The 24,404-nt window shown below is 34.7% G+C and overlaps 3 protein-coding genes and 2 long non-coding RNA genes across 10 annotated transcripts in view; 3 read left to right on the top strand and 2 right to left on the bottom strand.

The window, feature by feature from the left end:
• Positions 1 to 6,399, top strand: part of LOC139993994 (interference hedgehog) — an 11,344-nt gene extending 4,945 nt beyond the window's left edge. For 2 of the 6 annotated variants that reach the window (XM_072016224.1, XM_072016223.1), the window contains 6 exons: positions 823 to 903; positions 1,122 to 1,376; positions 1,460 to 2,452; positions 2,523 to 3,371; positions 3,459 to 3,574; positions 4,629 to 6,399. In XM_072016224.1, the coding sequence (XP_071872325.1) occupies positions 834 to 903; positions 1,122 to 1,376; positions 1,460 to 2,452; positions 2,523 to 3,371; positions 3,459 to 3,574; positions 4,629 to 4,730 (2,385 nt within the window). In that variant the 5' untranslated portion in view covers positions 823 to 833 and the 3' untranslated portion in view covers positions 4,731 to 6,399. Of the gene's footprint in view, positions 1 to 822; positions 904 to 1,121; positions 1,377 to 1,459; positions 2,453 to 2,522; positions 3,372 to 3,458; positions 3,585 to 4,406 lie in introns of all 6 variants that reach the window. The other 4 variants (XM_072016226.1, XM_072016225.1, XM_072016228.1 and 1 more) reach the window with 4 other exon arrangements.
• Positions 1,459 to 9,226, bottom strand: LOC139994003 (uncharacterized). The gene is made up of 2 exons (XR_011801514.1): positions 8,828 to 9,226; positions 1,459 to 8,747 (listed from the first exon to the last, which is right to left on the bottom strand). It is a non-coding gene; the product is annotated as an uncharacterized lncRNA (long non-coding RNA).
• Positions 7,900 to 24,404, top strand: part of LOC139993992 (uncharacterized) — a 27,721-nt gene continuing 11,216 nt past the window's right edge. Inside the window, exons 1-5 of the mRNA XM_072016221.1 lie at positions 7,900 to 8,552; positions 10,949 to 11,510; positions 13,215 to 13,761; positions 14,436 to 14,757; positions 14,828 to 15,071. Coding sequence (XP_071872322.1) covers positions 8,545 to 8,552; positions 10,949 to 11,510; positions 13,215 to 13,761; positions 14,436 to 14,757; positions 14,828 to 15,071 — 1,683 coding nt within the window. The 5' untranslated portion in view covers positions 7,900 to 8,544. The remainder of the gene's footprint in view (positions 8,553 to 10,948; positions 11,511 to 13,214; positions 13,762 to 14,435; positions 14,758 to 14,827; positions 15,072 to 24,404) is intronic.
• LOC139994006 (uncharacterized) lies at positions 14,743 to 15,779 on the bottom strand. The gene is made up of 2 exons (XR_011801524.1): positions 15,453 to 15,779; positions 14,743 to 15,085 (listed from the first exon to the last, which is right to left on the bottom strand). It is a non-coding gene; the product is annotated as an uncharacterized lncRNA (long non-coding RNA).
• The window catches only part of LOC139994002 (uncharacterized), a 5,512-nt gene continuing 3,307 nt past the window's right edge, over positions 22,200 to 24,404 (top strand). Inside the window, exon 1 of the mRNA XM_072016251.1 lies at positions 22,200 to 23,580. Within this exon, the coding sequence (XP_071872352.1) occupies positions 23,215 to 23,580 (366 nt within the window). The 5' untranslated portion in view covers positions 22,200 to 23,214. The remainder of the gene's footprint in view (positions 23,581 to 24,404) is intronic.

Here is a 24,404-nt window from a genome sequence, read left to right as displayed (position 1 = left end):
TGACACAACTACGAGATACTGACAGCTTATGATCATAATCACAAAAAAATATAATCACAAAAAATTACCATCAAAATGTTTATAAATATTTTATATTTTATACTAAAATTGTGTAATTGGTATTTATTAAATAAATATTGATACTAATTAAGGAGCAATCTAAGCCAGAATTACAAAGAAAGAAGAGGTGTTAGGATAGGTACAAAATAAAATGCAATATTTTTTCTTAGATTAAGAATAAAAAAATTATATAAATCCAAATCCATTTTGTTGCTAATAAGGCAGAAATTAATAAATTATATGTACAGTCATATTAAATAAACAGAAAGTGGCTATATAACTGGGAAGCGTTAATATTAACTAGGGTTAGGTTATTCTCTGTTGTCATAAAAATCAAGATTTCATGCGCAATCTCATTTCCACCACTGTTCTCTGAGAATCCTCTTGATTGCTGAGTGCTTTAGCGCGGCAGAAGCTTTTAAAATGAACCGCATTTGGAAACGAATATAAATCATGTTATACTGTATCCCTTTGGGACTGGAATGCGCGACCCATTTGGTGGAGCAGGGATCGTTCGTGCCGAAATGACGAGCCATGATCAAAACTAGAATGAATGCGTTCTATTTCCACGTGAACTCGCCATGTTCTATACTTAAACGTGGTGGTTGGCCGGCATTAATTTTAGTGGGCCCTCTCTCTTTCTCTTTCGAGACCGGCGCCTCGCATTTTTAACCGACAAAACCAAGACTAAAAAACGAATAACAAGAATGAGAGCAACGTATGTGACTAACTTGTACTAATTTTTGTTTTCTTTGATTGCAGAATGAGTCAAGATGCGACCTGTGCTTTTTCTATATGCCGTTATCACGGTCCTACTTCATGTCCTAGCCAGCCTTGCACATGGTTAGTTTTGTCTTTTATGTTTTTTATTTATGATATACATTACATTTTAATATACAGTGGTTAAAGAAAGTATTTACACACCATTTTATTTATTACACCATCTACATGCTGATTAATTACGTTCAAGTATATTATAATTTGTATCATTTTTAATAGTATTTTCGTGCGACTACAAAAATTGAATACTATGAAAATTAAATTATTCGTATAAATTACAGGACAGAAGCAAGAACTAGGCATGATCTTCACTAAACACCCGCAACCTTTGGCCGCGCCAATAGGGGATGATGTGAATTTTGAATGCAATTTGAATCTCGGAGCAGAACGTTTCTCCTGGCGCCATAGACCACTAGGTTCGGATAGGTGGTTGCAGGTTTTCCACATGTCTAGTAACGGTGGCAAAACGTCTAGGCACGTAGTGAACTTTGACAATGAATCCAAAGCCGGAGATTACCGTTGTATAGCATTTTATGGTAAATATTTTTGTATTTCATTTTATTTAACATCTTTCACAATGTTTAAATTACAATTTGGTAATTTGATTTTACGTTGTTAGGTTCGAGTGGTTTAGCTTCTGACCCGGCAAGATTGACGCTTGCTACGCTAGAGAAGTTTACCGATAAGAGCGAAGTCATTATAAACGTTCCAGCAGGGAATACCGTGCCTATCACTTGTCCTGTGCCTTACTCAGCCCCAGAGGCGATAGTTGAGTTCTACAAAGATAATAATCCTATAAAAAATGTTAACGTAGTTGGTAGCAAGACCATGGTCATTGAAAATGTTAAAGTATCGGACAGTGGATCTTATCATTGCACTGCTGAAAATTACATAATTACTCAGTTATATCGGAGTAACCATAAGACGATCCTAAACGTAAACACAAATACCAGTTTTCGAGCACCATACTTTGTTAAACAACCACAAACGGAGTACAAGGTTTTGAGGGGTAAAAACGTAACTTTGGAATGCTTTGCCGCTGGTTACCCAATCCCTTCTGTCACGTGGACTAGATTAGGCAGTTCGTTACCACTGAACTCCATTAAAACTGCGATGGGCCTAACGATAATTAACGTTCAATCAGCGGACAGGGGAGAATATGATTGTATATGGAGTAGTAGCCATGGAGCAAACATCAAGTCTGTGATCATACTAAAAGTTATGGAAGCTCCAAAAGTGATTAAGCCACCGAAGGCAGCAACGTTCTCCGAAGGTGGAGAATTGGACCTCTCTTGCACGGTAACGGGCGAACCACAGCCGAAATTTGAGTGGCTAATTAATGGAGAATCTTTGACACCTGGTGGTAATGTGGAAATCGAAGGTTCGAGTCTTTCTATCTCCGAGGTTGAAAAAAAGCACGCTGGAATTGTCCAGTGTGTCGCGAGTAACGAATATGGGTCCCATTCTGGTTGCAATTTGCTAAGAGTGAACCCTAAACAACATATTGGGACGACTGAAGCCAAACAGGATTATGGAATCTCTAATTCAAGACACAAACATACAAGGGGAGGAGGAAGAAGAAGGAGTAAGGAAGGGAAGCGTAAAGGCACTGGTAATTTGTTGCACCGTACATATTGCTTAAGTACTTCATGTTGATTTTATCGGGTTTTTTATATTTGTAGCTGTGCTAGTACCACCGAATCTACCGAATGTCACCAGACTCTCAGACGTGTCCGTGATGGTTAGGTGGTCTGTACCTGAGAACACAGGACTGCCGATTCAATTCTTCAAAGTTCAATATCGCGAACTTGGACAGAAGATGAATGGCAGACAAGCAAAATGGATGACCGCGAACTCGGAGATACCGAATCATGTGCGGTCGTTCGAAGTAACCGATTTACAACCTAATCATACTTATCGGTTTCGAATTGCTGCAGTTTACTCGAACAATGATAATAAACTTAGTCCAAACTCCGTACGTTTTCATCTGAATAAAGATGGCGGAATCGAAAGCAATAGGATGCCAATACCTTTGTTGACGAACACCGAGGCTTTGAGTCCACACGAAGTATTACTCATTTGGCAGAATTCGGATAATTCGGCGAACATCGATGGTTTCTATGTGTATCACCGAGCTTCTACAACAGTTAGCGATTATATAAAAACTACGGTTGAAGGAAAAGACTCTTTCAACATAACTATATCCCATTTGCAACCGGATACAACGTATGAGTTTAAAGTTCAGAGTTTTTCCGTAGACGCAGCTTCGGAATTTTCTAAGATCCTTCGACAAAAGACGAAAAGAGCTGTAAATACGAACGAACATACTAATCATGATAATAAAAATGATCATGGCAGCAATTTAACATTAGATAGTCGAGTAAGGCCTGCAGATGATAAAGACGTAAATATGTATACCATAATTGGCGGAGTTCTCGGAGGATCGACTTTGTTGTGCATCTTAACTATAGTCGTAGTAATATATAAGAGGACGAAGCACAAACAAAGCCGGGAATCATCGCAAAGCGAAGGTAAATTTAATTTGTATATCATCGTACTTTGAAAAAAAAAAACAGTGTACGTCTTGTAATAGATTATACATTAATTCTTTATTTTAGGAAAACCGATAACAAACGGAAGAGTAATGAATGGCGGAGTAACTGATTCGAAAATAAACATAACATCAAATCCACTTGCTGGTCTCGATACATCTGAAGATATAATACAGCCTAAGGTCGGTATTTGTAAGTAACAATATCAATACTTTCGCCTTGTCAAAGGAAAAGAATGACTGAGGACTATTTCGATTTGAGAAATGGACAAAGATGTCATACCAATATTTTCTATTTCTGAGTTAAATATCAATTGTCTACGGTCATTCAATTTCCTAATTCTACTAAACGAATAGAAATATAATCTTAACTGCGTACATAGTTATCTCTATACGCCTTGTCGATATTTTTATCGCAACTATTCGTACTGTCGTGTGTGTGTTCTGTCGGCTTGTAACTCTGAGGAGCTCGACCCTAAAGTAGCCAAAAAATGAAAAAAGAGGGTTCTATATTATTTTTTTAATTTAAATTATATCGTTGATATTTTTACAAGATAATTCAAATGTAGGAAGTAAACAAATCACACCCTAATGGTACGCAATGAAATCTAATCATATAGTGTCTATATACATAAATGCTTCACTGCCACTAGAGGAGACTTCATATTTAACTTTCCATTAATGCTTTTATTTTTCTGCACACTCGATAGATTGACACATAAGACCCTGGGCGCTAAATCACTATGTCCATCCATATCCTCAATGTCATTGCACGAACGTAGCACATTGATTCGATCATTATTACCATCAAGCCTGATTAAGTCCCATTTCGATGGCCTATACTCGATAATCGAGTCGAATAACGGGCTCCACTGGGTTACAGCTGTACGCCACTTTTTCTTTTTTTAATTTTTCTTTTTTTTTTACAAGCAACTACCATTTATTTTCCTCCCTCCGCACTCTCGCGCGCGACTGTATCTATATTTACATTCAACTAACGTATTTCTGCTTTCAGACTATTCGATATTAAGAAGACTAGTCTTTTCTAGCTTTAGCAATTGGTCGCGTGCTGTTCTTTAAAATTCTACTTGCACACTCTCTGCATTCTCTCTGGAAGCCGCTTTTCTTTCGTATTTTCCGAACACCACACACATACGTTATATATTACCTACATGCCTGTGCCTCTCTGTGAATGAGATCTGAAAGAAGCGAAACGAACGCGCATGTTTCTAAACAGACCGGGCAACAGTCGCCGATGGAAATGGCATCGTTTCTTAACGGACAAAACAACAGCAACAACAACCATAACAACAGCGACACAGCTGGGACTGACCAGTGAAACGCATCAATAGACTGAGAGTCCCTTCTGCTCCAGGAATCACTGCCTATCGAACAGTCTCTCTGCGACCAACCATTTTCCTCTATGCTTTAAAAAGACTTTTATAGTGCTCAGATCGTATTTCCAGATGTCAATTTTATCAAACTTTTATCAACTACGTTGCGACGGGAATATGCGAAGAAAACGATATACGAATGTTGTCGCTTCCAATGATGCTTCTTTTAATAGTGAGAAACTTTAGAAACTTTAGTCATTCATTAGGTTTACAACGAGTGAACCGTTTTAAGACATTTACAGGGTGTCATAATAGGTATGCTCAAGTGTTTCAATCAAGATTGTTAGATATGTATTCATTTAACGATCGTATCCTACGTATTCAGTTTTAGGTTTTCTTCTTTTCTCTTTGACGGTAAACTGCGACTTTTTTCAAGCTCAAAATAGAATTAGAAATTCACGATTGATCATGAAGTGGGTAAAATATGCAAAGTACCTGTCCGCAGTCTTCTTCCACCTCTTCGTTCTTTTATCTCTTTGTTGCTCTCTTATAGTATATCTTTGTCTCTTTTTGTATCCACTTGATGGTCGACAATTAGCGAGTTTCATTTGTAATTAGACACGCAAGAACGAAAAATTTATGAGCTCGTAATTTAAACTATATTCGTTTTTGTAACATTTAGCTTTTACCGTATACTCGCCTAATTTTATACTAATTTTAATCCAGGCAGCTTTTACGAGTTATGTTTGTTTCCTCATTTAAATTAATTAGCGTCCATTATTTTATGTTGTAAATACGTGAGATATTAGTGATTATGTCGAATTTAGAGGCGAATGATTTTGTGCCTGATGAAAAAGACAGCTGTGCTATGTATTTTATATAATACTACATGTTTTAGGAAATATTATTGGTGATGCTGGAATTTTCTTTGGAAATTCTTGAATCGCGATGGAATGGAACTTCGTTCAAATTTTTTCTCTTTTTTAATGGTCATTGTATCGTTATCTTATACATTATGATTATTCATACATTATCGTCGTTGATACTGATAAAATAATGACTTTAACGGAATAATTTTTACGTTAGAGAGCGAACAAACCTCATACGAATTGCTACTAGAATAATAGAAATAATTCAGTCACACATCGCTAACAGTATTTGTTACGTAATATCAAGAACTTTTAATAACAGTATTTTCCTAGCTTCGAGTTAGATGCAATTTCTTTTAGTGACCGATATTAGATTCCAGACGGTAATCAAGCTTTACGATAAATCATACGTTAAAAAGAATCCGAGAATTATTATTTAAACATGTTAGAATATTTAGTCAAAATTTCGATATCAAAAAAAGGAAACAAAAATTTGTAAATAAGTATTTATACAATTTTTTCGATTTTACGTCGTTCTATATATAACATATCTTTTAATGTAGTGTTAATTATTTAAATTGTCTATTTTAAAAGAAAACAAAGTCAGAAGATCAGTTTGCAAGCGGGACAAGAACAAATTTTTGTACATATATACTAAAATGGGTTAAATTTTATGAAGGAGCATATTGTGCCTTAAATCTTGCCTATACAAACTAGTGTTAAGACTAATTATTTATGTATCTATGTATGCATATCGACATTTTGTGTACTTAATTTTTTTTTAATAAATATGCTGAAAAAAAGATTCGACTTCATGTTGAATGTTATGCGTTAAAGAACTTTAAATTTGAATTTTAGTAATATTTCTAGTAAATTATTCCTAACGTATAATTCAAATATGGAATTCAATCCGACATAACCTATAACTGGTACACATGCATGGCAACACATACGAGTAACAATTATAAAATTAAATGTCTTTTATTTTTATTGAAAAATTGAACGAACCTATATAATGGATACGAATATTAGTATGACTGTAGAAAGTGCTATAGAAATGTTCACATCTATCATGTGTTCTTTAAACGAAATTGGTAAACAAACATTTTTATCGTTCATTGCTGATAATTGGAAACCACAAAATGTAAAGATAGAATCTCTTTCAAAGAATGCATATGGCATGACAGATGATTGTCATAACAAATGTAGTTCACAGGAAGAAAAATTAAACACTATAAAAGATATTGTCATCAATATTAGAAATAAAGTACCGGCAAATGGAATATTTCCATCAGAGGACATTGTATCACCAACGATTGGACAGGTCTGCTATTTTCTAAATAAGTAAAACTATATATTAATTTTTCAACCTATATGTTACAAAGGAAAAATATCATAAGTTATATAACTCTGCAGAACTCAGACTGTGATCCTCGTTCAACAAAACATGTTGATGCGTTTCTTTATGATGAGAGTGAAGTAGATGAACTTATAGAAAGTGGGGAGCTAAATACTTTGTATTGTGCTGACTGTGGGTCCAGCAATTTGAAACAATACAGTAAGAAAACTCAACATTTTTCTTGGATTATGTGATTTCCCTAAATATTTTTATTATTATATTTATTATAATTTTAGATATCATTTCACACTCCTTATCAGTGGCTGCTATATTGTATATATTTCACAGTGTTTTACCAAGTTTAAGAGAAAAAGTTGTACTTGATATAGGATCCCGATTGGGTGCTGTTTTATATGGAGTAATGATTTTTCTTCTTTTCTAAATAACAGTTCAATAATTAAAAGATGTATGTTATTATTTAAAAATCTGTCCTTCAGGCACACATATTCACATCTGCCAAGAAGATTATTGGAGTTGAAATGAATAAAGAACTTTGTTCACTCCAAAATGACATAGTAAATAAATACAAAATGAATGATCGTATTGAGATTGTGAACAAGAGGATTGAGGAATGTCCTGAAATCATTGAGAGGAGTAATATCATTATTATACACAATCCATTTGAATTTTATGTTTCACACTCAGTACATAGAGACATTTGGATTTTTTTAAAAGCCACTATCCAAAGTGGAACAATTCTAGTTACCAAACCATCCATTGAAACTACTTTTAAAAATCTAAAAATTAAAGAAGTAAATAAATGGGTAAAGCCTTATGAACGAGAGGTGACTATATCAGAACCTCACATATTTGCATCATTATTTTTGGACCCTACTGAATATGCAGATATTAAATTCTATGAAGTCATCTAAATTTAAGGAAACTATTAAAATCGAAAATACATAATTTGATTTCGCAATTTATTAAAAAGAAATTTGTTTAATTTCTTGATTTGTTTGCATAAAGAGTTAATAAAAGTTTAATTTGTTAATCGTAAATTTCATAATTTTTTTGTTTTTTGCGAGATAAAAGGAAGGAAAATAAATCGTTTAGGAATCGTACGAAAGCTAACGATTTACGATACAGATGCAATCGCGACAATAACTCTTGCGTCAATTGTAGGTGGAAAGCTTCCCTTCTAGGAGACTGATTTCAATGCAATGGATCCCCTCCTTTTACACAGGAACTCGAGTATAGGTGGTCACCGCGGTATGGTCAAGTTCAAATCTCGAGTTCAGTCGGCCATCAGCTACGATTGACGTACAATCATTGCATACATGGCTTTTCTCAATTACCACAATCAGAAATTATTATCCGTGGATAGCGAGCAACAATGAACATAAAGAATGTTTGGTCAAATTTCTCAGACTTTAGTTTAAAAGTTAGGTTGTTTCGTGACGTAAACGTGTCCAAAATTAAATGCAATAAATTTACTTTTTTGTTTTCTTGTAAAAAAAACTCTTTGTTGTATTTACAAATTTTTTATAATAATTGTTTATAAAATTATTTTATCTTACCAATCTGGAATAAAATGCAGAACACGACATCAATATGGACAGGTAAGAATTGTACAGTGAAATAAAAAATTTAGAATGATAAATATCTCTCTCTATCTCAATTCTACGCATGTTTGTAACAATATGCATTTTGCATGAATATTTTCTAATAATTCTTATTGTTACTCCATTGTTAGAGTAAAAAATTTTCAATTTTCAATTGTAAATTCCTCAAATTGTTTTCTAAACATTATTCATCTGGAAATTAATGCGGGCACGTGATATATGTTATTACCTATTTAGGACGTACGAGTCATTAGCCTTGGACCGACACTGACCTGATTTCGTCACAAATATGAGCCCGGCTAGTAGGCTTGGCTATAACCTTCCATCGGTCATGTCATCTTCGACTTCCTAAATAGAAATTATGCAATTTCTTCTTATATCATCGACTTCTCCTTTGTCCCAATAAAATATGAAAATCAAACAAAAATTATTAAGACGACATCCCCCTTCTTTCAGTAATGATATGCATTGAAAACGATGTTTACAAATATATATTTTATCTCTCTATTTATTAAACACCATCCGTCCTAATATAATGTCAAATCGATGAACATGAATTAAGAAAAACAAACTGGGAAAATATTACTCGATACTTTTAAACTTGATATTTTTCCAGACCTTGTAATTATGTTTACGTATTTTACATCTCGTTTCCTCTGATGGAGAAAAAAATAATACCGAGGATCCTGTGTCGTAATCTTATCTTCCCCTGGACATACTGCCGCCTATGTGCAATTAGCGGGCACTCCCGACCGATAGAAAACAACGCGTGGGCGATATTAAAAAAACAAGACAGAGACAATAGAAAAGAGAAAAAATGTACATTATATTACGCTCGTTGCGGTGTGCACGGTTATTTCGCACAATGAACAAGAGAGTCGAACGAAACGGTCGCAGCACAGATAGGCTCAAGTGGCCAAGGGGCACTTGAACTGACGAGATAATGGACCGTTTGTCGAGAAAGAGAAAGAATCAAACGATACCGAGCGGTACGCGCGACGGTTGCTGCAACCGCGATCATTCAATCGCACTTTCTTGTTTCTTTGCTTCCAATGACGCACTTATGACGTCAATCGGAGAAGCAAGAAGCAACCCTGGCATACCTTCCACGCATCTTTCCCTCCGCATTTCATCGACCCGGATATACGATCCTTGACTCATCTTTTTCAGCGATTCTTCGTTTTGCAAAAAATCAATTTCACATGGAAACAAATATATCAATGATGTTTTGGCTCTTTTTTTTGGAAAATTTCAAATTTATTTTAATATTTGAACATTCATCATAGAAAACTTGTATGTATATATTGTATCTGTTATAGATTACAAAATTATTTAAATAATCGATTATGTATTATATTAATAAACGATGATATTCAGTAAGATTGTCTTTAATACTTGTTAAATAGTTTGACAATCTTTTTATTAAATGTTTACTTGCAATAAATACATTTCCAGATTAATTTCAAATTTCAGAATGTTCTATATAATACATATAATATATACATAACAGTTTTCCATGGCAAGTATTTAAATAGTAATACACATGTATTTATAATATCGTCACTCTTTTGTAGCTCTGTATGGCTCATAATATGTATATGTACATAGTATATCGAAATAGAATCACAGTTACCGTCCCATATGGGGAATAGCACTATGTGTAACTATAATTCCAAGATTAGATAAGAGCTTGTAGTGACAGTGTTAGTATAACAAAAATTTATGTCGTTTGTAATATACTGTCATAAAGGTGGTTTGTAGTGATATTTCTTCATGGACGCCGACGTGTAGGATGAAATGATACCCGTTGAATAAATAATTCAAATGCCATCTTTCATATTTGAAAATCTATTGAATTCTTACAAACAATTGTTACTTATGAGATTGTTTCTCGGCTAATCCATTAAGGATTAGTTTCATAACAAATTTAAGTAGAAGACACAGAATCAGGAATAAAAATATGAATTGAAATAGGAATAGAAATAGAAATATTTCATAACGTTAAAAAATAAAAGACGATGAAGTAAATTGATTACGAATAAAATATTACCGCAATATTGGGCTTTAATGTGTTACTATCTTTAACGATTGAATTATCATATTTTACAAACACTCACCATTTAAACCGTGGATGTTTATGCGTTTTTAGGAAATTTAAAATTCCAAAGATCTATAGAATACATATAATATGCAAAAATATATTCAAAGTAGAGCACTTTTTGTAATTTGTGATATTGTGTATCTACTTAAATTCCAATCCTTTGATTAAGCTCATAAAAATATGAAATTGCATGAATATGTGCAGTCTAGGTCATCATAAGAATTCAGAGATCGTTCCATGAATTTCCCTGCATTCCAATTTCGAATCATATGTTCTCTCATTCATGTTCTAGTCAGGCGATCTCGTCGAACGATGTCGTCATCGCAGGCCGATTGCGAAGCAGCATCGGGAGCAATTTGATAAACCATCCACCAAAGAAAAGGGTGAATTTTCCGAAGATCATGAACTTAACCTACATATCGAACATCGACGAAGATCAAATCCTCTCAATTCATAATGATCTACTTAAAAATGAAAAAAAAAGTGAAAGGAAGAATGAAAAGAAAGACAATTCGGAAGATCATAACAGGAGTTCTTTTAAATCGAATTGCAGCCGATTATTCAAACCGGGTCAGTTGATCAAGCTGCGTTTCCCATCTATCTCTCACGTGGTTCACGGAAACGAACATGGCGACCTCTACTATCGTCGGCGCCGTGGCCGCGATTGGTTTAGAATCAGTGCGCGATGCGTCTCCTGTATTTCAAATCGAACATCAAGCAACCGAGTGCCTTTGAGACAATGCACGTATCCTCGGCGAAGTAGTCGATGTGAGGTTCAATCTTCCTTAACTCCTGAAGCGACACAATTAAAACAGCTGCTACGAGGACGAGGCTACACCGAAGAGAAGAACAAGGTATATTCCTATATAGCAAAGCCACGTTTCACCAAATACATACAACATAACATACAGGGTGGCCCGTAATTCATGGTACAAATGGCGTCAGGTAGATTCTATGGTGCAAAATAAAATGAAAATCAAGGATAAGGAAATTGTGTTGACGGCATTGTTTTCGAGAAAATTGAAATTAAAAGTTTGTTTGGTATATGTGAAGTTGACCAATTTCCGGCTAGACAGGAATAAACAAATGACAGAAGGTTATTCTGCATACGCAAATAAAAATGAAAATATAGAGTAAAATTTTGTCGTTTAATGCTTCATTTTGGAGAAAGTAGAATTGGAAAGTGTTAGTCAAGAATTAAGACAATATTTGTGTTAAGGGAAATTTTCAAATTTGATTTTCAATTTTAATTTTATTATTTTTGATTTTAAGCTATAGAATCCCACTGACCCAATTTATACCATGAATTACGGGCCGTCCTGTATATTATACAGGGTGTCCCAGTATTCATGGCACAATCGGCAAGGAGATGAATAACTCGAACATATAGAATACAATTTGTTCATATGATAGTTCGTTTTGGAGTAAATTGAGTTTGAAAATTTGTCACTATATTTGAATTTGATTAATTTCTAGCTGGACAGGACTAAATAATCGACAGGAGGTTATTCTAGGTATAAAGATTAATCGAAAATGTAGAATAAAATTTGTCTACAGGACGCTCAGTTTTCGAGAAAACAAAATTTCAAAGTTTATCAAGAACGCAGTGTCTCGGGCTAATCCTTAACTAAACACGTTCAAACACTATCTTCTTGAAACCGAGATCTTAAACATAACAGCTTTATTCTATATTTTTCACTTATTTTCGCATGTACAATCATTTCTTGTCTATCCTATTTCCTCACGTTCATTTGGTAATTCACCAAATTCGCATATACTAAACAAATTTTCATATTTAATTTTATTAAAGACGAAACGTGGTATGAACAAATGTTATTCTACATTTTCGATGTATTTTTCATATGTGATTCCTGAGACAACTTATATATCAATTGATTCGTTTAAAGAAGTAAATCATAGTAACCAAAATCATTTCGCCGTAATAATCTTCGTATTGTATACGCTCGAGTTACTTTGTTAATAAATTTTTTAGATTTTCAGATTGGTTTCAAATTTTACCAATATAATCATAGTAGTCGTTTGTAGTAATCATTGTAGAGCCAATGAAATATCAAAATGTCTTAGATTGCATACATAAAATTTTGTATGGTGAATGTTCGTTCATAAGCCACTATATATGATATGTTATATTTCACGAAATGTGGTTTTATGAGAAATGCTCTAAAATATTAGTTATAAATAGAGCAGAAAGTTCATTTATTTTCTTCATATATTTATTTATTTAATGTATATATTATATATATCTTTTTTATTTTAAAAAAGTTTATTGTGTATCAAACATTTGTCCAATACTTCGATAAGAATATTCAATTTTATATTCTTGATAACTAAGACTATCTAATTTATATTCTTGATAACAACTTTCCGCAAAATAATTTTGTTTCCATAATCTACGTGTGCATTAAAACGAATCAATCGATATGTAATATATTGTATTTTATTAAACGTGGCTTTTCTAGGAATATTCCGATATATCAATTATGTACATACACATATATAATATATACGTATATGTATATATTTATTTACTTTGTTAGGGATGTTCGAAGAATAATTTCCTCAGCGGTGAGAAATCGGAAGTGGAGCGTCGATCTTCGAAGCAGAACGTGGATTTATCGTCCTCGAACGCGGTACAGACGTCGCGAAAACGACGCGTAGGCATCGTGGAGAATCAGTACGTCGCCGAGAGTGACGCCGGCTCGTCGGTATGCGACTTGGTTCAAAGCTTAGAACGAGTGCTCGGTGAGAAGAACAAGGGGGTCACGATGAAGTCAAAAAAGCAACAGAACGCTTTGGAGGGCATCGTCGACCCTATAGAAGAGAATGAAACCTATGACGAGTTCGACACAGTGAGAATGCCAGTTGTTAGATCCCTCAGCAAGAGTCCACAGAGCGACGAAGGTATTGAAACGGACACGGATCGAAGAAGAGGATCGATGGCCCGATGCTGGAGCCTCGATTCGGCCGCAGCCAGTGACGAGGACACATCTCTGACTACTCACCAACAGAAACGACACAAACTACGGGTTACTAGATGCTGCAGCTCCGATAGTGCGGTGCTCAGCGACGAGGACCAAATAAAAGGTGAGGGGGATGGAATCATGCCACCAGTTGCTCTCTCACGAAGACAATGGAGAGGGGAGAATCAGTTGAAAACACGATCCTGACCACGCGTGCTGTGTCAATGACATCATCGTTCCTTTCCTTCTTTTTTCTCGCATCGTCTTACGTGTTATTCGTTCTGTTCTGTTGACCCGTTGTGTTTCTCTCCTAATGGCGGTATAGTTAAAATTTTTTGAAAGTTCTGCCTTTTGAAAATTGATCGTTATGTTAATTTAACTTAACTCATTGAGGAGTAAAGCTGTGTTAACATTCACAATATTTCATTTGTGGTTTTTTGTTTTTAGTCAATTTATGTTATTGAATTCTATTAATCCATTAAACATCAACATTGTGTTAACATTTGCAACAGTTTATTTATAACTTCTTTTTAGCCAATTCACACGATTGAATCATATAGAATTCATATTGTGATTATGAAAAGGAATTCTAAGAATTTATTTGATATTTTTTTCATGACTATCTTTTCTTCTATCTAGATTTTCTAGATTCCATTATATGAAATTTCAAGAAATTGAAGTACTTAATATGAAGTTTAGAATTCTGAGTATTTTACAAATGAAATTTAGTTTATTTTTTAATAAATAATTTTTAAATTGTTTTTAAAAATTAAAATAATTATGAAACATTTTTTGCAGGATGGGATAGTACAAATATGGTGGAGGGAAGCGAGACTGAGCATAATGAGGGAAGACCTAGATATTGGAGAACACCCAGCGTAGTTGTTAGTGATTACTCTGATTATTCTTATTTAGATGAAAAACTAGAGAGAAATGATCTGGATCTTGAAAAGTATGAAGGGATTAGTGGCACTCCTAGCCAAGCAAGCAGCTGCTCTTGTTTGGATTGTGATGAAATACGTGAATCTTTAGATACTCAGTTCCTACAAGTCTGTCGTAGTAGACGACATTCGGACTCTTGCTGTTTGTGCCTTGACTCTATAAATGCTGTTGCTGTAAGGTATTTATTTCTTAAATTCTTTATTCTTCTCTAACATAATCGATGCTTTACTAATGAATATTCTGTTTAGAAACCTCAATGAGACTGGAAATAGAAGAAATTCTTGCCTGGATTCCACTGACTCCTACTATTCCAAGCTCAACACGCAGTTTACACAGTACATGCCACGGAACTCTTCAGAGTTGCAAGAAGATATAAAAGTTGGCTTATTGAACATTCCACCAGCACGAAAAATCTCAGACTGTTCCACTACATCTAGCCTTAGTGGGGACGAATCTGATGTTGCTGAATTACAACCAATCAAGTCCTCCAAGGTGAGTGCTAGTATCTAAAAATTATTTTTCATCTTAATGTTTTGATAAACACACAATATTGTACTACATCAAGAAACAAATTGATGCCCGATTTTAAATTTGTTTCTACACCATAATTGATTTTTAAAGAAGGCTGTATGTTATATACCAATAGTTGGAGCTGTTTTGAGAAAAATATAAATTGCAGAAGAGAAAAAGTGAAAAATCAATAAATAGAATTTATGGAAACCATTGTTTTATCTTCGTCATTTTGACATACTTCCATTCCAGGTGTATAAATATTTCAATGTTAGACCGAAGGAAAAAGACTATGTTTTGCGCGACACAACATCACTACCAATACATTGTCGTTTCTATGAACAAACACGTAATTTATCTTACGCAACGTTATGCTTCTTGTGCTCCAGTTTGCGAACAAACGGACTATTCATTCGTCGAAAGGAATGGAATTCGTCTCAGTATGTAGGAAATTTTAACGAACTGACAATGTGCCTGTACAGACATCAACTTTTTCCATTTGTTTATATCTTTTCAACAATATTTCATTCTCCTGTTTTTAATCTGCATTTGCCTCCTTTTTCTGTAGCCTTGAAGTTTGTTGAAAGGATTGATTGTTCTGCCGTAAGAGAGATAAAGAATTCGAAATATATTTGGGAAATCGATATATTTTCGAAGATAAGTAAAGCGTGGGTTCTTCGATGATTACAAATTGTTATTCCTGTCGACGAAGGACGCAAGAATGTGGCAGCCGGAGAAACGTTCTTTTACGCGTTCTTTTCTCTTGGAATCTGTTATGCATGCCTTTCCTTTGTACGTACAAATGTGCATACTTATCTTTATCTACCTACTCATTCAACATACGGATCATCGTGTTTACAAACCGTGTTGTGCACGTGTACGCTCGCTTTGTGCATTCTTTGCGTAGGTTCAATCGATGTTCGCTCTATGCCAACTCATAGTCGAATGGAATGCAACTCTTATAGTCACTATTTTCCTCATTCCCTGTTTATAAAATTGTAGGTATATAAAATTCTTACGATTTGTAGGAAAGTAAAATTATCTACAAGGTATTCAATGTAATTAAATACTTTACTAAATTTATCTTGAAAAATTCATATTGGACAAAGTTACTGGCTCAATCCAAGAACATTCTTAGATGTTCTATCAAGATGTTTTTCGTGATTCAACTGGTGTTTAAAAAAAACGATGTTTTAAAAACATCAACATTGATGTAAAAAACCACGGTTCATAAACACCGCTGTAAATTTTATAGTTCTCCGCCGATATCTTCTTTCTCGAGCACGTGGAAGATTCATCGTTTAGACGAAAAACTGGATCTGTTTGTTACATAAATTTACACCCCCGATTTAAATCAAACTTTCTAAACAATCATACAGTTCTTCGAAGATATTTCTTCTAAACTCTCATGTTACACCTGCGATCTCCTCAGTAATTTTATTTTCCACTAAACGTATCTTCAATTTCCTTCACAAGATCTTCATCATCGAGAATCACAAAGAAGACAACGCATCCTGAAGGTGTTCAAAGAACCGGCACAGAACTTTTACTTTTAAATATCGTTCTATTCTGTGCTGGCTTGCATTCAGCTGTAAAAGTGCAAGATATCTCTCCAGGCAGTCAGCATTCGACTGGCCGCGGTAACAGGGATCAGACAGTCAGTCAGCTCAGTTGGAATCAGTGATAGCGGTTAGTCAGTCGGTAGCGTCGGTTTCCAAGGGTTCTATCGGCCAGTGTCAGCCACGGTATACTTGCTATACTGATTATCATTGTCAGAGTGCGAGGCGCGCGATTTCATCTGCGAGACTCGAAACAGAGTCGTCATCGTTAATGGCTCGTAAAAGTTGTTTTGCCTTCGTTCTATTTTCTGAAAAGTTTGTAATTACAGGAAGAAGCGTCCACCGAGTTTCTGAAGTCACAAAGTGACACAAGAGAAGCAGGAAAAATAGAATTCCAGTGAAAGTGAAGGAGCAGTTTATTGTTTCGATGAGTACATAGGAGAGGATGCGTTTCAAGGAGGAGAAGTTTAAATAAACCTAAATTATCGTGTGTGTGTATGTGAGCCTGGTGAAATCAAGTAGGAGGCATTTTGGATATTTTTAACGCGCCACATGGTACAGTATACTTCTACGATGATGGGAGACGAAGATCATTTTCTGTCTGCGCTATTCATCGTCTTTGAGAACTTTATTGGATTGTCGAGACTCTAGAGGTCTTTTCTGTAAGACTTTATTTTGTAGACATAAACCTCTTTAATTACAATCTCCAATTTCTGACAGCTACTAAAATCGTTCTTCGTTTATATAACAAGAACTTTTCTTTACAAGTTGCACGTTTCCGAGCGATTAGAAGCGAGAAATAACAAAGTTGTTCAATTACTCGTGGTGTTATCTTTTACTCCAGAGAGGACGATTATTTTTTAGACAAGCAGTTCTCAGGAAAAAGAAACAACAAAGATAAAGGTTTATTTGTATGGGTTTTTCATTCAGTTGTCACTCAACAAAGCTTAGTAATTTATATTGTTCGCGCTAGACACCACGATCTCTTGTCATCTGATAAGAATCTAGTTCCCAGAAGGTGTTTTACGAGTCAAAAAAATTATCGAAAAATTGCCACGCGATAAAACCATGCAACGTGTTCACAGTCTTGCACTCGATGTCAAGCAATCAGTCAGTTTCTTATTTACGAGCTGCGGAACCAGTTATGCGATCCAGCGTATTTCTTGTTTACAATGAAGATTTTGTGCGGCAATAGTTGTATTCGTATGTTTTCACACGTGAGGAAACTTTTTCGATGTTGTGGAAACGTAAAGTGTGGAAAATATTCTGTAAATTCGCTGAGAGTCAATCCTCGAGATGAGATAAACATCAGTTTTAAGAAAATTCTTCCTAGGAATATCGATCACGATTGTCACAAGGTATTTGTGAAAAGCCTTTTATAATTTGTATGATTTATATCGTTTGAAATACAGAAAAGTATCTTCGACCATATATAATTGAAAGGTATACTAAAATTTGTTGAATATTTTTGTAAAATATAGGAATTGTATATTTATTGAGTACCGAGTCTGATTCTAATGCGGTACCTGTATCTGTCACACTTTCTACGTGGAAGGTGACCCAGAAAAACGAGTAGAAGAATTCAGTGATATTTAACTGTTACGGAATAGACGAGTATTGTCCAGTCATATAAATCCACGAATTGATCCAGAAGAAGATAAGAACAGATAAAGGCTAATGTTTATTTTAAGTCTTGGTTCTTATTTCAGTTGTCTATGATATGGTCAAGCTAGCTATAATTAATAATTCAATGTCTGAGAAATCTCTTGAGCCATCTCTTCTTCAAGAAGATTTTTTAAAGAAACAACTAACTAGGACTTCAAAAATTTGTAAACTGAATCTAGCGAATATTATTTTTATCTTTAAATTTCCACAAAAACTTATTTCTATATCCTTCGAAATTACTTCATTTCCGAACTATTAGACAATTGTTTTTAAATTTCGCAATTTTAATTTCTTATAGAATCCTATATTATTGATTAATGGAGCCAGTTGTCAAATCCCCTGAATAATCACCGATGAGAACGTTATCAGACCGTTGTTTTATCGACGTGAATCTATTGAAGATAGGGAAGACGGCCACAAGAGATCCGTTCGATAAAAAAAAAAAAAAACCGCGCGGGCGCAGAGACTGTGTCAAACGCGTTATGAATAAAACATCAGTAGCCGTGACTGAAAATAATATCGCGAGCGCTTGAAAATTCTGCGGCCGCCTGTCGCTTTCGAAACATTCACTGCTTCTCGTGAGCTGACCCGAAAAAGGCGATAGTTCGTCCTGCCTCCGGTCGCGAAACCGTAGCTTGACCTTTCCACGAGGGAAAGTAAATCATATACGCTCACAACTCACCTGTCTTGATCCTTTTTTTCATTTCTCTTCTCTTCTTTTTTTCGAATTCATTCATCTGCTTTGATTGGTAACTTACTATTTGTTGAAGATCAATTTCACTTCTTTTCTCTTTTTTGTTAACAATCTATACATCTTCCTTTTTTGATTAATAACTTACTATACCAATTATAGATTTTGTGCATTTGAAATTTTTTAAATTTGAATTTTAATAGCTGGAGACATTGAGGATCTCCTGGTTTGATATTCATTTTCTTTTGTTCAAAGTTTTTTTTACTGTTGGAATTTCCCTTTATTTGAAGAATTCCTCTTGGAATTTCATATGGAATAGGATTGTCCCCCCAAATGTAGCTAAACTATTACTCTTCTTTTGACTTTTTATTCTTCATACAGAAATGTATTCTACGAGAAGAAAAGAAGAATGGCATTATTAATATAAATGGAAGACATTGTAAAAGTTGTGAAATTCACGTAAGAATCATTATATCTCTATCTATCCAAACCCAAACCATGAACAATCTTTTCTCATTATATTTTCCTTCCTCAGAAATAGGAACGCACGTGATCCTTGTTGACAACAACAAACTCCAAATTATTGCCTCTTAGAAAATGATAACAGCGACAAAATCAGGTGATTTGTTGTCCTTATCACGATGAAGATATCAACAAAGAAACTCATCATCATTTGGATAATAGAAGATTCGTAGAGATCTAAACTAGTGCGTTCAAGTGGAACGCTATTTTGCATGTATGAAATGGCCATCGAGTTCCTTTAATAGTAACTCACGGTTTTGAATAGTTTTCTCTTTGATAGTTATCTGTTCGTCGACGTGAGTGGATATTTATTGAACAGCTGTTCTACACGGCTCCTTATCCATCTTTATGTTAGATTAGAAATCACCAGACAAACCTTAATCGTTTATTCGATCGAATTATTATCAGCTGGTTTGATAGGAGAATCGCCAATTGCGATGTTTCCATATCAAGGCACGCGATAATACTTATCTTCCATTTCTATTTTTCTTTTTTTACTTTCGTATATGGTATTTAAATTTTTAGTTGGAGATTTAATGATTATTCATCTTATTCAACGAACGAGGAGATAACAGTTTGTCTAATATTTTAAAGTATAATTCGCAACGAAAATTTATGGCCATCAAATGACGTAGTTTGGCAGAAACCAATATTATAATAGTTCAACATCGTGCAGTCGGTTTCTAAGTACACAAAAAAGCGTAACAAAACAATCAAGCGAATGATTAATATTATCAACAACATCGAGAAAGGCAAAGAGTTCGGATCAGAGAGATCGCATGCAATATTCTTGATTTATTCCACGATAATATTATCGTAGCTGTTTCTGTGTGTTTATTGTATTATGCAAAATGTCTTTTAGTCAAGTAAAATTATCATTTGTAATTTAGCTTTCATATCTTCGGTTTTCTTACTATTAAAGATTAATGTTGAAGCGAAAGAAAATTTGATGAATCTCTATCTCAGTTCATCTTACAAATTCTAGAACACTGATCGATTGATCGAATTCCTTCGTATACGTTCGTTTATTGAAATCCTCGTTCATCAGTGTCTCAAGTGATTTCAAGTATCATCTATGATCACACGTGCCGAGAATTCGAAAAATCAAGTCGTTTCCATTCGAAGCAAGATAGAAAGATATTTGCGGTGTCGAGGAGCTAGACAAACACATTATTACGTCAATCAGCGAATCGAATACTGGCTCATTACGCAAGAGGACGGTAACGAGAGGATGTAACCATACACCTTTCGTTTCCTGTCCAGCCGATTCACCTAGTCGATTCATCTGAACACTGGCGACGAAAACAAGCGTAATTTTCTTCGAAACGAAGAGGAAGTTGAACACTATTTGTAACTTTTGGAAATTATCTCTTTTATGGCGTTTGTTTTCTCTACTACTACCGATGTTGCTTCTGGTGGCATTGTTCTGTACTTTTTTCTTCACTGAAATTTTCTCTTTGATGTTCTTTTAATCAATTCTTCTATCCCTAGAATGTTTCTCTTGATTTAATTGCTAGAAATTCTATTTTATGTCTCTGTATCGTTTTTTAATTGATAGGGAGGGGAGACTTCTGTTAGCATTTCATGACCTGTACCTTAGCCTTGATTCGGTCCCCACTAAAAAGAGCAGAATACTGTGAGCGGCCGTGAGTGATACTGCATCAATCGGAGCTTCAATTTAGAACCACGCTATATCATGGAGACTACTGTAACAGGAAACGGTCAATTCGGGTCAGTAGAGGAAAACTGTGCAACCGGGGCTGTCTCGAGCACGCTGTTCCCGATCCTCCATGTCCTCGTGCTTTTCTTTTATTCTTCTAATTCATTATTAAGTAAAGTCGTCATTGACATCAATAGCAGTTATTGATATTCTTCTCAATAACTTGAGAATCAATAACTTGATATCAATAACTTGAAAACAATTCCCAGAGAATTCTCAGGAGGAACTGAAATTTTAAAGTAAAATTGCACTTAACGAAGTAAGGTTTTCAAGATTGAACTTCACTTACTTCGTAAGGAGGATTGTTTCTGTAATAATTATCAATAATGGAAACACATGTGTTCGGATGAAGACACAAGGCATTGAAATCAAAGCCAGTTTTACCGAAGACAAATGAAGACTTCTGGGAAGAAATATGATAAGTCACATCTTCTGTTTTTTTATAGAAAGACAATTTTTCAATTCAATATACTGTGATGAATATTTTATAATATAGATTGTTATAACACTAGTCATTCCACAATATTAATTTTATAGAAAACTTGGATTTCCTACTTATTTTTAAAAAGTAATATATCTTTGCACATAGTAAAGTAAATCAATTTCCTCTTCAACAGTAAGTCCTATTAAAACATAAAGTGGTATAAAAATCAGAAAACCGACAAATGTATATTTATCTTGCTTTTGCTGTATCGTCTTCATATACATTTGTCGCTCGGTTAGTTAATAATTCATTAAAGTTATGCGTAGAAAATTTGCTCAAGCGTGAAAGGATTAAATTTAGTCTTCTCTGGAGGTCTTTTCTTCTTTGAAACTTTTGAGGCTTCTTTTTTCTCCAATATTTCTTTTAATTGTGTCTAATTGAGTCATGTTATGTAAAAGACGTATCGAGTTACGTCGACATTTTGTAATTCAATAGTTGTTGAGAGTTGTTTGGTTGTCCAGAGTTTAGTAGAGTCTCGATTGCGATGAAGAACAGTCTGGTAGAAACTGATCTTCCTAGTGACTCTCACGCGGCACTAATCAAAGCCTTGGTCGCGTCAAGGTCGACGATGAGATGTATCATTAAAGAGAAGAAATACTATAACAGGTCGGTGACAAAAGTTAGCAGGTGGTCGTGAATGGCAGAATAGTGAAAGGGATCGGACTAGTCATTGTTCACCTGAGATGTGAACTGGTTCATGGTGTGGATTAATGAAACATTTATCTGTGACTAAGGTTGCTGTCTCACAGGATAAATGGTGCGGTACTGTGATTAATTATTGCTCTACCAAGCGCCTGTTATCAGTGTCCTAAAGTATATTTATATATTCTTATCCTTTCTTCTCAATTATCAATAAGTAGAGAATTATAGATGTAAGGAGACCCTGAAGTTAGAAGAAGATTGGATTTTTAATTCTTTGAAGAAGGATCAGGAAGATCTATAGTATGGAAGATGCAGAGAATGAAAAGAATTGAAGATATGAGGAATTTGTAATTTAAGAGAGCCAAGGAATTCCAAGTACAAAAGGACCTAAAATCTGGAAGATTTATTCATTTGTTTCAAAGGTATCAGGAAACTGTGGAACTTAAAATTCAACGATATCTAGGATCCAAATAATCTTGGATTTAAGAGAATGTAGAATCCAAATGAGAATTTGAAATTAGGGAAGATCCAAATTCCAAACGATATAGGACTACAAAAGACTCAGGACCCAGATAATTTAGAATTAAAGAGAATCCAGTGCACTTCGAATCCACTGAATATTTGCTCTACAAAGATTTAGTATCTAAGAAACTTTGAGCTCTATAGAATTCAGAGTTCAACTTCGAAACTTGAAACTAACAGATATAATCTCTCTTCAATCCACGTGCATGCGTGCGACAAAAAAGCAAAAGAAATCTGAATTGTAAAGATATTTGGAGGCGTGCAGATCAGTCCGAGCGAAGTGAACTTATGAGCAACATAAACCACCGCGAGGCACCAATATGGATCAAGAAAAGAAGAATGACCCCGAGAATTTGAAAGAAGAGGCTTCAATGACCCCGGTATCGCCTACGTTATTCACACCACCGACTCTGAACTTGATGGAACAGATTCTTCTAGCGAAAATCGAGAAGCAAAATTTTCACGAAGATGATCATGAGACTGATGCCCGATTAGGAGGCAAAAAGAAGAATTTCCTTTTAAGAAGGACAGATTCGATGGACAGTCAAAATAGTGCCAGCACCTATAATTCATTTTTATCTAGTGATTCGGCCTCCAGTGGGAATTTTTATTGCAAATGCGACGACTGCTTGTTGGGAATCGTCGATGATTATCAAAGGAGTCCTTCAGTGGTTGATAGGAAAAAGGTATGTCTTTTAAGAACAGGTTTTTTTGAGATCCTTAAGATGAAAATTACAATTAAAAGTTGGTTTATAAGGAGCAAGAATATTGTATAACTTTTTGCAGCAACATGCAACTTTCAGAAATTTATGGAAATTCCTTTAACATAAAGATTTATGTTAAATACTATAGTCATATGTATACTGTTGAGAAGACTAAGATTGAAGGAAATTTATGTTAACTAATATTATAAACAAATTTATATTAAGTAATATGTTGTACGTATTACCTTTATTCTTATTGCTGTGATACGTAGTTGTAAAAGTGCTTCAAATACTTTTCTATAAACGTAACTTCAGCTGACACAATCGACTTCTTCTTGATCAATTCTTCCCTCCAGGTTCGTCTCCACTCCTTTTTTAATTACCACCTATTCACTGCCATTCTGGAGCTCTCAATCATACCATAACCAGAAGGACCGATACACAAGTCATCCAATAATTAACTAGGAGCTAGGACCAATTTACTACAAACGTGCAGTGGACTAAAATGACCCAAAGAAGAATTCTCATATCTCTAAATCTTATAAGATTGAATCTTATAAGACTGAATTCTGCGTCATTTATCAATAATATTCCTCCTTAAATAAATAATAATCGCCTCGAGGTACTTTTTGATCTATAGATCGAAAAGTAATTTCGTAATCGATCGATATCGGTTTCACTTTCATTTCGTATGCCTAGGGACAATTCGGCGGATAATTAAATGCAGGCCCGTCGACAGCCGGATGATCAATTAGAAAACCGATTGACCAATCCTGTTTGGTTCGACGAACACTAGATCCTCGTTA

The sequence above is a fragment of the Bombus fervidus genome, chromosome 14, assembly GCF_041682495.2.
Source record: "Bombus fervidus isolate BK054 chromosome 14, iyBomFerv1, whole genome shotgun sequence".
Classification (NCBI taxonomy): Eukaryota; Metazoa; Arthropoda; class Insecta; order Hymenoptera; family Apidae; genus Bombus; species Bombus fervidus.
The sequence above is the reverse complement of the archived record's forward strand: the minus strand, read 5'-3'. Positions and strand labels throughout refer to the sequence as shown.